General features: G+C 34.2%; 1 protein-coding gene across 1 annotated transcript in view; it reads left to right on the plus strand.

The window, feature by feature from the left end:
* Nucleotides 1–2,656: 2,656 nt before the first annotated feature.
* Nucleotides 2,657–15,037, plus strand: part of IL1RAPL1 (interleukin 1 receptor accessory protein like 1) — a 595,893-nt gene continuing 583,512 nt past the window's right edge. Inside the window, exon 1 of the mRNA XM_062515161.1 lies at nucleotides 2,657–2,738. Within this exon, the coding sequence (XP_062371145.1) occupies nucleotides 2,657–2,738 (82 nt within the window). The remainder of the gene's footprint in view (nucleotides 2,739–15,037) is intronic.

A 15,037-nucleotide genomic window follows, 5' to 3' on the forward strand; every position in this document is an offset into this window, starting at 1 on the left:
GAGAAGACCAGAAATACTTCTCCACCTTCACAAAAGGGAGTGCAAACAGAAGAGAAGGGTTGGAAGGCTCTGGGGAGAGCCTATGTAAAATCTGATTTGTTGCTTATATTGCTGTAAGGAGGCAGTGGCTGCTGTTGGTAGTCATCCCTCCCTTCTTTTTTTCCTTTAGCAGTAAGTTCTTTCTGGTATTTCCAAAGACAGCAGCAGACTTTACTTTCTAGGGATTTATCACAAGTCATGTAGGCAGCAGCCAGTTTAGCTTATGCCTTTAAGTTAGAACTGAATCTCTGAGAATAAATGCACATGAGAGTGTCTTCCACAGTGATGTGTTTAAAATGCAATTCCTGATATACAGTTATAATAATAGTTCCCCTTGTTGACTTGACAACTTAAATTAGTGATATATGCATGGGCCAAAAGATTTTCATTTACTGAACAGTTTCTTATTGATATTATTGTATTTACTGAGGCTTGCTTTGATAGAATCAATCTTTATACCTACTCCATTGTTTCCCTACACAAATATATATAAATACAAATTAATACATGCATACACATACATATGCTAATATATGTATATATTTGCATTTATTCACAGTGATCAGCAATATTATCTTTCAATGCATGGTCAAAAAGGATGTGTTTGGATATGCTTTCACAGTCAGAACCTATTTACGGGATTTGTAATCGCACAGTAAGATCCCATGGCTCTTTGGGCAATATTTATTAGTCTCACACAGAGCAAGGAGCTGACTCTTGCTAGTACCCTGGAGGCTGAAGATATCAGCTTCAGGATTTCCTGTGGCATCAGTTAGTGCAGTGACTGGGAAATGAGATTTTGATTTCAGAAAGCTTGACTAAGGTCTGCAGTAAAATGTGGCATAACACATTGTGGTATCTACTCACTGTGACCCTGGAAAATTAGCCTTTATTGCTAACTTCTTAATTTCTGAAGACCTGTATTATCTATAACTGCCAGTTGTCATTCTACTTTGTTAAATTTTAAACTTAAATAAAAATGTTAGCATTACACATAATTTACCTCCTAGCAATCCCATATTTCATATTTAATTTCTAAGTTGCCTTAATTTTCTGAAGCAGCATGTGAATGTAGGCCAGTGACAGTCTTTCACTGTGATGCAAGAATGCTGAAGCTTGTTAAAAACCATGAATGAACAAAGGGTTGTGTGTTTCTCTGAGAGTACAAATATTGTTATAAAAATAAGATATCACAAACTATTGTCAAAATATGTTATCTCACTTTCTCATCTTTATTAAATACATAATAATGAATGTAGTAGATTTGTGCTTAGTTCTGAAATGTCATGAAATTTAAAGCTTTAATACGGGTTATATATGAAGTCATCATGTTTTAAGCAATCCTTACCATAATGCCCTTTTTTATACTCCTGCTGTTTCTTGTTTCTAACCTGTTCTCTTCTAAGATGAAGATATTTTAAGATACCGCTTTCAAAAAATGTCTTGGTGCTCAGTAACCTTATTCTCAATGAAAGTGCAAAAGATTCATGGTCTCTTTAGAAATCAAAACTTGTACTATGTGGTACCTTCTGAGAATGTTTTCAGTTGCCGTCCAGGGCTGTGATTAAAAGAGGTTAATATCAAAACCATATTGGTTTAGTCTGGGTCTTAGTTACAATATTAAAGAACCATTGATCCTAGCCCTTTCTTGTCCCCATTAGACAAGAATATTTTTGTGTAAGCTACTCTAATGAATATAGCACAGATAGGCTGCTGTCTAGCTTGAATAGGCAGATTTGTCCTCCTTTACTCTTTCTACACTCTGAAATATGAGATACTATCCTTATCAACTTACCCTGAAGAAAGATGATAATCACCATGAGTAGATGACAGCCTCTTACTTACATAAGGAATTAACAAAATGTTTAGTCCCTGCTCTCATCAGCAGCTCATACCACTTAATACCCAGAGTAAGTAAATAGAAATGCAAATCTTTTATTCACATGTTGGAGGTGAAGGCCAAAACACAGTCTGTGCTCTGCTTATCTCCATTCTAATTAACATTCACTTCTGATTTATTGCAGTGAATATGTTAGTTTGAACTTGCATGGGAACTTGCTCACCTAAAAGGAAGTTACAGGTGTCTCTGTTGGTTACTTTGATGTTTTCTAATTTCCCCCCTTTCTCTGTTCCTAAGAAGATGATCAGATGTGTTTAAAATCAAATCTTCATTTTATTGTGAATCTTCTCCTCAATTTTTGGTATTAATAAATGAGAGCAAAACTAATGAAGATGGGCATTATTTTCTTTTTTGTGTTGCTGGGTGGAAAAGGTTGTATGATAAAAAGGAATACATGGATGTTTCAGGAGTTCTGTTATAAAGTTTCAGCAGGGACCCAGTGAATTTTCAATGTGTAGACAAAGTTGTAACTTAAGCTCCAGCATTAAATTTAGTGTGTGCATGCGTTTGTTTTATTGTAATTTTTGTTTGCATACTTTTTAAAAGAAAGAAGAAAACATTTTTAGTGCTTTAAATTGCTCACAAAAACTGTATTTAGCTTTTCCACAATGTCAGTATTATGATTATTTTCTTCAAGGTTTCTTCAGCACCATTCTACAACCAGTGTTTCTTTCTATTTTTTTGGTACTCCAGGAAGCAGCCACGGAAGGACAGAAGATGAAAGCTCCTATTCCCAACTTGATTCTCTTGTATGCTAGTCTGGCTCAGAGCTTGAAGGTTGTAACCAAAAGGGGATCAGGTAAGTAAATCTTTATCTCTGTGGTTACAATGCGGCTTGGAAAGAAGTGCTTAATGCTTGCAAGTATATACAAGGATGCTGTTATGGTGTTTTGGAATACAGATAAGTGGATTTCAAATTCTGCAGCAAGAGTTGGCAACTTTTTATTGTTTTATGTGGACTTGATGAAAAAAAAAATCAGATATGCAATGTGAAATAAATGCAAACTTTCACCTGCTAAAGGAAAGTTATTCCCAGAACTTTTTAACTTACTTAAGACTATGCTGCAGTCAGTGTTATTGGGTTACTGGATTTATCTGTTTTAATATATACTTTGGGAAATTAAGATCATGGAGTTTGGGTTTAAACAACAACAAATAGATCAAATATTAAATTTAATAACCACGAGAAGGGGACAGCAAAATGTGTTTTTGAACGGGATACCTAATATGTGGTTGAAGCGTTTAATTCAGCAAAGAAAAATAGTTGGTATTCAGACAGTTGGGTAGTTTTGGATTCATTTTTTCTCCATCACCCTGAAATTCTAATTTTACCATCTTTGGCTTTTCACTGGATAATGAAAAAAATAGGGTACTGCTTCTGCAGTCTCTCTTGCTATATTGCACTAAAGAAAACTAAATCCTTAATGAAAGTCTTAATTCCATGTTGGTGGATTAATGAAAATCTTATTCCCATGTAGATTGAATTAGTTAATTAGATTTGTTGTTAGTTGTAGGTTTCCTTTTTGGCATTGGCATGTTTTTGGTAGCTTTTGTTGTGCTGTTCTGGAAGTCTGCCTCTGATTTATTTTTGCCTTTTGGTTGGTAGTAGTTGTAAACTGGTGCTTGGGGAAAGCACAGCTCTTTATACATTTTTGGCAACATCTTAAATTATACCTTGCATTTTCAACTGATTTTATTTGTAATAACAGAATGAAACAGATTATGTCTGCAATATTTTAGTAGCTGGAAATGTTGATGTAGGGAAGGCAAACATGGAGTACTACTACAAAGTAAGGTATTCCTTAATGAAAACTTGATAACGAAAACTTAAGATGTATTTGGCGCTTTTTAAACTCAAGAAACTTGAAATACAAAGCCTGTGTGGAGAGCAAAGGATCTGATGATAGGCTGACATGTTTATAGGATGTGGAAGCCTAGATATATATAATGTAGATGTCCTTTGCATATGTCTGGCTAAGATTGTCCTGTTTGATTAAGATTTAATACTTTTAAGCTTTAAGTCAAGGCCCCTTAAGGCAAATTTAGTAAAAACATTATTGATCATTTTAAAGTAAATTTTACAAAGACATCCATTTTTAAGGAACTAAAAAAATCCAGTTATCTCCTGTTACTTGAAGGTGATAATGATAACTTGGGTTTTCTTTGTATTTTATTTCATGATTTTTTGCCTGTATCCTCTTCATCTGATTAACCAGTGCAGGGCAAAAATGGTAAATATGCTATTTAATTTATGTTTGGGAAAGTAATAAGATTTCTGTCCAGGAAAAGAAAAAAACATGCACAACTTTACAAGATATACAGAATTTGTTCTCATCCTGATGATGTAATAAAAAGGAAATCTATAATGGAAATCTTTGGGTCATACCTTGTCTGGGGTCTTGATGTTTTTGCATGCTTCTCCTGTGTAAAGTTTCAATTAGGTGAATTACCAAGGGTGCAGTTTGTCATACTGTATGTGCAAAGAAAAAAATCTCTGGTTTACTGAAATCTCAGGTCCTTCTGCCTTTGGCCATGCTGCTGTGTCATTTTAGATTTGAAGAACTTCTGTGCTAGGTGGAATGTAATAGTGTGTGATGGTTCTTGGCTTGCTTTTGTTGTTGTTTGGCTGGATTTGGTTTGGATTGGCTTAGTTTCTTTACCTCCCTTGGGTGCTCAGGAGGGCTGTTTTTGCAATCTTGAAGTGTTTCTGTGAAGAAAACCTTATCTAACAGAAGTCTTAACAAAATAAAATTGACTTATGAGTGCTGTGAAAATATAAATGGTTTCCTAATGTTAGTACAACTCATAATTGGAAATAGGAAACAAATCAACTTGGAAAGTAGAACTTCAGTTTCATGTGAACATGTTAGCCAGAGGCAGAGCATGGTGAGGGTATGGTTTAAATATCTTCAGTGAGTTCCATTTGTGAGTGCATTTTGTCCTTGAAATGTCACCATGAAAGTGAAGAAAAAAAAAACAACTTCTATACTTACAAGTTGTTAGAAATATGGAGTTGCAGTATACACCTTCTTGAGATGTATTGATTTTCTTCCTTCTCTGTTATAAATTACAGGAATGTAATAGAGTTAAAGAAATCTACATTAATATGCTAAATAGTTGTTTTAAGTGGGATTTATTCCTTCTAATTCACTTTTGTTGAACCTTTCTGATGACCAAACCTAAAACCACAGATCTTGTATACTTTATTTATTAATTCTGTTTATATATTTCCATATATATATATATATATAAAATCTATTTTTAAGTTTACTTCATTTATTTGGTATTTGATATTAAAAGACCTCTATCCTCAAAAAGATGTCTTTTCAATACTGTCAGGGTACTTCACCTCTTTTCTATGTTTATTTATCAGGTCTACTAAAAAGATAGCGATTAATGAAAGAATGAATTTGCCAATCTGGTAGAGATACATTTCCAATAATTTCTCCGATTTTTCAAGAACATGAAAACTTACCTTCAGAAAGTAATTTTCTAAAATTCCATAGCAATTCTGGCCATCTATTGGCTTTCAGGACTGAAGTTATATCAAATAATTAGCTATATGTGAAAACTATTAGATCAACATGGTAATCTTGGTTTTGTTTACTTGAAAAGAAGGTTAAAAAATCTTTACAATGGAAGAAATCTTAGGTTATGCTGTATTGGATTTGATCTCTAATCATGAGAGCGGTCCTTATATAAAGCACTTAAATTACTTAAACGTAGTCTTTGAATCTTTCTACACCACTGTGTTCTTTGAATCAAATAAATATAATAATATAGGGAAGAAAGGGAAGAGTGTTAATCAAATATTTATTGCATTAGCTAGAAAATATACTTTAAATTACTTTGCTCACAGCTTTTCATCTTACCTTTTTAACACTTTATCTTGTATGATTGTCTCTATCTGACAGAAGATACCTTTTTTCCCCAGTTAATATTTTAAATAAGTTCTGAATAGTTTCAAGTTACCCTTTAATATATATTGAATTTCTTTTACATTGAGAGCACGTGATGACCCTACTTGCTACATGAGAATGGATGGGTGAGCAGTTTTAGTAAAAATTCCATTTCTAAATACAGATGATGCAAGAAACTTCTTCCTAATCCACGTATGCAAAAGACTTACATGCACACCTTAACTTTTCCTGTCAATTAGAGTTGACCATACAACACCTACAAATTGTAATGCCTTCTCAAGAAAGAAAGTATTCTTTGCTGCAAGCTTCCCTATTCCAACCACTAACTTCGCAGTGGATGTCATGTTAATTAATTGGGTGTTTCAGGTATTCAGTTAAGTCTCCCTGAGCCATAGAGGCTTCAGAGCCTGCAACAGTAACTGCAAAGAGGAACTTCCTTTTGTTAAATAATAGATCTCAGATAGGATTTTCTAAATGGGAAGCTGACTCTTGCACTTCTCAGCTCCTTTAAATATTTTAAAGCATCTTCCTTCATTAAACAGTTCCTGTCTGATCATAGTGATCTGCTTGATGCAAAGGAAGAATAAATACTTAAAGCCTACATATTTTGATTCGTTCAGCACATGGTTATACAGGAATTGAGTTTTACAAGAATTGAATTAAACTTCAGAATGTAGAAGATAATGCCTGTTTCTTAGCATGAATCCAAACCACATATACATTTCTGATGTGCCTAAAAAGTGTGTAGATTTACTTTTTGTGCAGTTCAGTTAAGTCCTTGACAATATTTTGAGAACTTTATGGTAATGCATTTCTAAATGTTTTCCTTTCAGTGATTTTTCCTGAAATTATCTAGATTAATAGTTTGAACTAAATAGTTGATTTTTTTTTTTTTTTAAGTCATGTGGTTTTACATTCATAGAAACTTAGTTTTCTGAAAGTCTCTTCTTTAGAGATTGAATGGTATTTGATCACTTACTTGTGCTGAACAGAGGTTTGGCTTATGAATTATTTCATATTCATCAAAGAGGAAATAGGTTAGGAAAGAGAGCTTCATGCTGATGCATATAGACTTTCTTCCCTATAATGTATATGTTCAATGAAATACTTGAGCACTGCATTGCCATCTGGTGGTTTTTTCCAAGGATGCTTAATAGACAAAAGAAAGAAAGGTTTGGGATTTTTTAATTTTTTTTTTCTTTTTAAAACCCAACAAATGTGGTAAAAGGGAAAATGTGGAAAAAAGTATGAAAAGAGGTGACATAAAGCAATTATGAGCTGATCAGTATATTCAGGCAGTATTACTGTATTTGCTTCTTTCATGCTCAAATTGCCTAATAACAATCTGGCTGCCTTATATTAGAGAGGTGAGAGTTGCTATTACTGCCTCTAGTTTTCTGTTTTTCTACAGATTATTTTGCATTAGAAGTTAATTAATATTCTGTGTTCAGTTCTGCTGCTGTGAATAAGAATTTTCTTTTCTAGATCAAATTTATTCTACAATTGAATTATTTAACAGGGTTTTTGGGTTATGTATGAGATCCTTCAAATCATTATGATGAGATTAACGTCTACATATGTATTTTGTCATGTCACAGAAGATTACTTCTCTTTATAATGTCTAGTATTTTTTTTGCCTTAGCTGTTATTACTCATTATGGGTGGTTCTTGCTGTCGTACTTGGATGAAAGATCAATATTGTGAAAATAAGGTAGTAAAGACTTTGACACTGAGATGCTATTTTTAAGTTTTATTTTATTCTTGCATGAAAGAAGTATTAATTTAAATGAGGTAAAAATTATTCAAGGTTTTGTCTTTTTTTTTTTTCCCTAAAAGTAGTGGAACTCTGAGAAAGACTGGAAATACATAAAAAAATCTCAAATAATTACTTCTTAAGAACTATAAGGTTATATGTTTCTAAATTATGGCCATCCATGATTTTTTATGATTTATTGCTCATGAAATAATATTTTAGATAATAATAATATATTAATAGAAGAATATCTCTGAACAAAAAGACAGTTGCTGGTTTTGACTTTTTTTAACTGGAAAAGGAGCATATCTGTGCAATACTGGCCTTAACATCAACAAAGCCAAGAGTTTGCACCTCATGAGGAATGTCATAATAAGAACTCAACAATGTTGTTATTAAAAAAAAACATAAGGAATTTAAGTAAGTCAAGACAGTATGAAAACACTTTGCATCTAGGAAGAGTTTTTGAATTGAGTTTACTCATCTGTACTTAATAATTGAATTGTCAATATTTTACAGGGGAGATATAGATAGATATAGATATAGATATAGATATAGATATAGATATAGATATAGATATAGATATAGATATAGATATAGATAGATATAGATATAGATATAGATATAGATATAGATATAGATATAGATAGATAGATATAGATAGATATAGATATAGATATAGATATAGATAGATATAGATATAGGTATAGATATAGATATAGATATGGGTATAGATATAGATATATATATATATAAAATCCATCTTACATGGCAAAAACACTTTGAGAAATTGCACACGTTTAAGTGCTGAGGCTTAGCAGAAATCTGGTACCCATTATTTGAGTATTTATATTTTTAATTTATTTTTCATAACCCTTCCAGGTGAGATTTGGTGTCCTGATTGTGTAGTACTACATATATAGTCATATTCTTCTTTCAGTACTTCCATTCTGGTTTTCATTCTGCTTGTGTTTTGGTTGCCTAAGTATTTTCCTTTTGGCTTCTTGTCAAAAGGTAATTAGTTGATGGATGTCATATTGGATCTGGTATGCACTGAATAGTAATAAGAAGGTTAAAACATTAATTAATATACTTGTTCTTTTTCTTATACAATTTATAAGCAGAACACTCACATATACTGTACTCCAGGTACTGTGAGCTTGGAGCAAAGCAATTACAGCCATTAAAGGATATGCTCCCTGTAAACCATAGGAGTTTATGTCAATTGATATTAATGGCTCCTAGCTGTTGTTTTCACTCCGTTACAGAATGTTAGCTTCCTATTATTAATTGATGAGACTTGTGGCTTGTTGTGTGGTTATGCAGAACCTGAAATAATATTTACAGTCTATGTCTATTTGATGTGCAAGATTAACTTCCACGAGCAATGGCTTTTTAAACTGGAACAATCAAGACTACTCTTATTACTATGAAAACTTCTTTTCCATCTCTCTGGTGACAGGAGGAAAAAGTATAGTGAATATCACTCCTAAGCAAATATGTGTGTACCTTTCTTATTGCACTGGGGAATGGAATTATTTTTTGCATCATGACCTGATTAAGAAGTGAACCTTGCTTCTTATGAGGATTGTTTCAAAAAACTCATTTTGAATTGGCACATAAATATGCAACCTAGTTTATGGTTGTAGCTGTGGGGCTGAATGGGGAAAACTCTGTGGAATATTTTTCTTTTTGAGGGAGAAGAGACAAAAAGATTAGGCTGAATATTTACAGTTAAAAACACAATAGGATAAACAGAAATCCTTGTTTCATTCACAAGCAACTTTCTTATATTGTGATCTATTCACTCCATATAGATTTTATTAACACTAATATTCTTCAGGTTTTTATCCTAAGAATAAAAGATGTTTTCGTTTTGTTTTTGCACCTGTTTTGTTTTATTGAAAGATGTTTATTCCTCCCCACTTAAATATGCAGTAGAAATCACTGTTTAATTTTTAATGTTACAACTTCCTCTTCATAGTTGAAGAATTAATTGAGTGTATCCACTTTCTTGGTTTATTTTCTAATTACTCTGCAAGATATAGTTGTATGTCAGTGAAGGAGGGAGTTTCTTGCTTTTGTACTTGCAGATTTCTTTTAATTATAGAAAATCTTCAAAAGAAATACAGTAATGGGGACAGCTGAGATGAATGATTTCTTATACCTGCTGGGAGGGGAGTTCTAGATGATCTAGAGATACAATGAGCTCATGTCTAATGTGTAAATCCACTGCTACTTCTTCAACACTTGCACTCTTTGTGCTGAGCTTCTGCTCTCTGTTGGAAAGAATTGTAAGGCCTTCCATAATTAATACAACCCACAGAAAAGTTTTACATCTTCCTATTACTACATGGCACCAGGATGTCAAAAGAGCAATTAGTGTCCTTTAGCACCTTCTTTAGACTTCAAAAGTATCCATATCCCCATCCCGGAGCAATTCTGACAAAGCCATTTACACCAATTTTGATATGATCCTCAACTTCTTAGTTTATGAAGGCAATCCTCCATTTGATTATTGTTAGGTGAAAAGGCATGACTTGCTGTTTGTAAATCAAGAGATACTGGGAGAAAGTAGGAGTGAAGAATAAACTTATTTAGTAAATTTCTGCATTTTCTGGAAGTTAGAGGGTTCCTTTAGAATATGTTTCTGAACCTGGTGTTTGGGGATTTTTTCTGTTTGCTTGTTTATGCCAACAGTATATGGGAAGCATTAGATTTTTTAAAAATAATAATCTTTTACAATTGTCCATATTTATTTAGCTACAGAATATTGTATGTGCTGTACTACTATGAAGTAATTCTCAATGTACAGTTTTAATTTGAAAAATGCTGAATAATAATGTTGCTGGAAAGAACACCAAATTTTGCTAGTTACCTGTGCTTGGTCATGGGGATGGTTTGGTTCCAATGGTCTCTACTCTGCTTTTATAAACTGAAGATTCTATTCAATATGTCAGATGAACAGCAAATATGAGGATTGCGTACCAAGGGATGGCAGTGAGACTATACTGTAAAGAAAGAAAGAAGGAAATATGATTCTGTTCCACTGGAGGATTTGGGCAGTAAGGAATGATTGCATCTCAAGCATAAATCCTTTGTGACACATTACTTGTTTTGGAGACGCTGTGAAAGCAGTAACTGTTACTGGTCCTGTGAGCATTTATGAACAGGATGGCTGGCATTTTAAAAATAGTTATATGACCTTTTGTTGTTTATAGGATCCATCCTGATACTTTTCAGCAGCCTGGGAGATTGTGAATAATACCGCAGAATGTGAAAAGACTGCCTGTGTTTTGGCAAAGGGTCAATGTTTTAGAGCGTGCAATATATATTAAGAAATGACTAATGATAGGAAAGGACACAAAACAAAATCTGAAGACAAAAGGACAGTAATAGATATTCTTACATACTTTGGTCTTTGAGTTTTAGTAGCTGCTTAGGATGACTCTTTTCTTCTACAGTCCCTGTTTTCCCTGGGGAACCATTAGTGATTATTTTACTGATTGGCATCTGTTGGCAAATGGCCTAAAAGATTTAAAAGAGCCAGTGACCTTTGATCAGAAATCACTGTTGCAGAAGATTTATTTATTTGAATATCATCCTGTTAATTTTATGTAGAATAATGACTATGGAAAATAAGAAGGAAAAAACCCTCAAGTACAAGTAATGGCCATCTGATATATTTGTCTTTTTTATTTAAGTGCACTCAGTAGTCAAAATTATTAAAATATAAAAATAATAGCCATGAAAAGAGGTTCTGCCCATTAGAACATAATTTGTTATACTTCAAAAAATTGAAATTTATGAAATCTGTCCTATTAAAATACTTCCTGACTTGCTCTTCCTGAAGGCTTGAGGGAGAAAGTGCTATAAGTGCTATATGGGTACCAACTTAACATGAAAAGAAGAGGTTGTCCTTTAGACTGCAATTCTGAATTCTTCAGATATTCTTGCTCAGACTTGTTTCAGCTGTTATGGCCTTTGCTTCAAAAGCAGGATACATAAGGTCTTATAAAATTTGTATTTTTTTTTTTTTCGAAGTATTGTTTTGCAGTTATAAGAATTATCAGCCTGCTGTAATGGTAAATTACAAGACAGTTATGTTAGTTGAGAGGTGAGTGCTCCTGTAATTTCATCACCTCACTCCGAAGGCATAACTCATTTCAGGAAACTGTTGGCTGTACTGATGCAAAGCAGACAACTGTGTTGAAATGATCTGAAAATTCATTTAGTGAATTAGCCCACTTCCACAAATGACTCTTTTTCATCCTTGACAAAAAGGAGCAGTTTTTACTTTCTTGAAAATAACAGCAACATACAGGGCTTGGTCAGACCAAAAGAGATCATCCAGCAGTAAAGCTGTTGTTGGTACTATTTTTTTAACAAGTACAAGGTAGACTTGTCTTAAATTCCAAATTTTCTGCTGAATGCCATTAGTGATATAACCCAGAGTGAACTCTGTGGCCAAAACAGAGACAGGGAAAAATAATGCAAAATCCCTATATATGTATGTAGAGATATCTGTGCTATGAGGGAAGTCTCAACTCCTTCCTACGAATCAGGGAGCCTAAGGAGATGCTGTTAAGCTTTCACAGAGATGATTGCTGTGGAGCAGCACAGCAAAAGAGGAGGGAGAACATGGAACAAGAGTGGTAAACTCTTTCTAATCAAACAACCTGAGCCAGGTATGAGAAGGAGTCAAGCTGCCATTTCTAAAGTGACTAATGCATACAATTCACAAGGGTCAGGCCAGCAAGGAGGCCAGTCAGTGCATTGCCTTCCTTCTGATGACTGTGCCAGGCACGTCACACACTCTGCAAAAAAAATCACTTTTTTGTCTCGTACGTTTATTTTTGCCATTGGCACTGTCTTAAATGCAACTTATATTTTTGTTATTTGAGAGACAAAACAAAATTTTAAACTTTGTATTTTCCTAGGAAATTGAATAAGAGTCAATAACAAGGCATTTTATTCAATAATAAACATTTTTTGAAACAATTATTCATCAGAAATACTAGTTAGTAAAAAATTTGCAAATATGCACACTTACATTTTTTTAATGTACTACGTGCTGTGAATTCTTAGCAAAATGGGACTATTAATGAATGAAACAGGAAGCATAAAATTAGAGAAAGTCTGAAAAAATCTGTGGCAAACCGTATTTGTCAGAAAATATGTTTTTTATTGTGAAAAGTAGCTCTCATGTCAAGGAGAGAAGGAACAAATTGCTTCTGGTGATTAGGAATGGTAAAATAGAGCAGCTTATATTATTTCAATATTTTTTTTCTCTATACATTTGAAATATATACCATAAAACCAACTTAAAAGTAATATGTAAGATTTGAGGTGAAGGAAAACACTTCTTACTCAAATCTTCAAAATAAACAGTTTTATGACAAACATATTAATAAATTATTTAATTTTATTGGTTTGCTTGAAATAACCACTGTTACTATCATCTGAACTTTTTTTCTTATAATTCAAAGTTAAATTATTATAATTCTGTGCAGTGAAATAATGAGATGTAACAGAAACCAGTTTGGACAGGGTGTTATTTAATAACCTAAAAATGTATCACTAATAGTTTGCTCAACAGTACACCAAAATGCAAGATCATTGTCCACAAATTGCACAAAAAAAAAAACCAAACAAAAAAACCCAACAAAAACACACACACACAATACCCCAAAAACCTAGTGGACAATTTTCAGGATGTAAGTGACTGAATCCTAGTGTGATTACACTTTTACAATGCCTAGAGAAGCTGAAAACCCTCCTTCACAATAAGACTCCATGAAAAAGCAGCTGTCCTTATTATCATCTGACTAGTGTTGTGCTATCTGGAATTCAGGGAAACTGACAATAAATGAAATTTTATGCATATTAAAGTAGGTGGACTGCTTTATTCATTCATGACTATGTTTCCATTTGTCGTTGCTAAGCAATGCACATGTAATACACCTTTGCATTTCATAGTAGCTGATACTCATCCATGTCAAAGCTGGCATGTTTTTATTCTTTGTGTTTGGTATTGAAGGCAGTTATGTTAAAATCTGCTGTTAGTTCCAGCTCTGCAGTCAATGCTACATGTAGCATTGCTCAACATTGCTGCTGAGGATTTTATGCCCAAGTTCTGAATTAGTTTTCCTGATAGAGACAGTTGAAAATGTTAATAAACTATAGGAACTCTTGGAAGTGAATTACTTTGACAAGCTGTGCCATGTGGGGGAGGAATCTGAATTCATGGATTCATGGGCTGAGGGCAGTTGTATAAGGTTCAAGAAAGCAAAGTGCCAGGTCCTGCTCTTGGGTCACAACAAACCCCATCTGGTGCTACAGGCTGGGGAAAGAGTGGCTGGAAATGTACCTGGGGGAAAAAGGACCCAGTGGTGCTTGTCAAGAGCAGCTGAACATGAGCCAGGTGTGCCCAGGGTCCAGGAAATCCAATGGCACCTGGCCAGGATCAGCAATGGTGTGGCAGCAGGACCAGGACAGGGATTGTCACCCTGTGCTTGGTGCTGGTGAGGCCACACCTCAAATCCTGTGTCCAGTTTTGGGCACCTCACTACAAGAAAGGCATTGAGGGGCTGGAGTGAGTCCAGAGAAGGGCAGCAGAGCTGGGAAGGGTCTGGAGCACAAGTGTGATGAGGAGCAGCTGGGGGAGATGGGGGTGTCCAGCCTGGAGAAAATGAGGCTTGGGGGGACCTTACTGCTCTTTACAAATACCTGAAAGGAGGCGTTGACGTGAGGGTCAATCTGCACCAAGGTTCAGGCTGGACATAGGAGCAATTTCTTCACGGAAAGGATGGTGAAACATTGGGATGGGCTGCTCAGGGAAGTGGTAGAGTCACCATCTCTGGAGGTGTTCAAGAAAAGACTGAACGTGGCACTTAGTGCAAAGGTTTAGTTGACATGATGACAATCAATCCAAGGTTGGACTCAGTGTTCTTAGGAGTCTTTTCCAACTTTAATGATTCTATGATTCTATGTAATTTTAAAAGTATCTGATTCTCTAATTATTTATTTACATCAGAGATTTTTTGTTATACTCTGAGAACCTCCCAATTCCTTTCTTTTTCTACCTGCAGTTATTTAATTAATATGCTCAGTGAAATAGCGCTTTATTTTCTCTCCCATTTGCCTGATCTTAATGTCTATGCCAAATTTAATATGAAGGCTTTAAATCTTGTCTCTTGCTTAGGGGAAAGATCAGGCATCAAGTTCCATCACACTCTAGAGAGAATAATGTGTTATGTTATGCTTTGTTTACAGTCCTTCACTGCTTTAAGCAATTATGAATGACCTGTTACAGATGAGAGTAGTTTCTGTTAATATTTACTTCTGTCAAAGCAAACTTCTTACCTTTTCCCCTCCTCTTGAAGACCTCTCTTGCTGAGCTTTGTTGTGTTTGTGGATTGGTTT

The sequence above is a fragment of the Cinclus cinclus genome, chromosome 2 (assembly GCF_963662255.1).
Source record: "Cinclus cinclus chromosome 2, bCinCin1.1, whole genome shotgun sequence".
In the NCBI taxonomy this organism is placed as follows: Eukaryota; Metazoa; Chordata; class Aves; order Passeriformes; family Cinclidae; genus Cinclus; species Cinclus cinclus.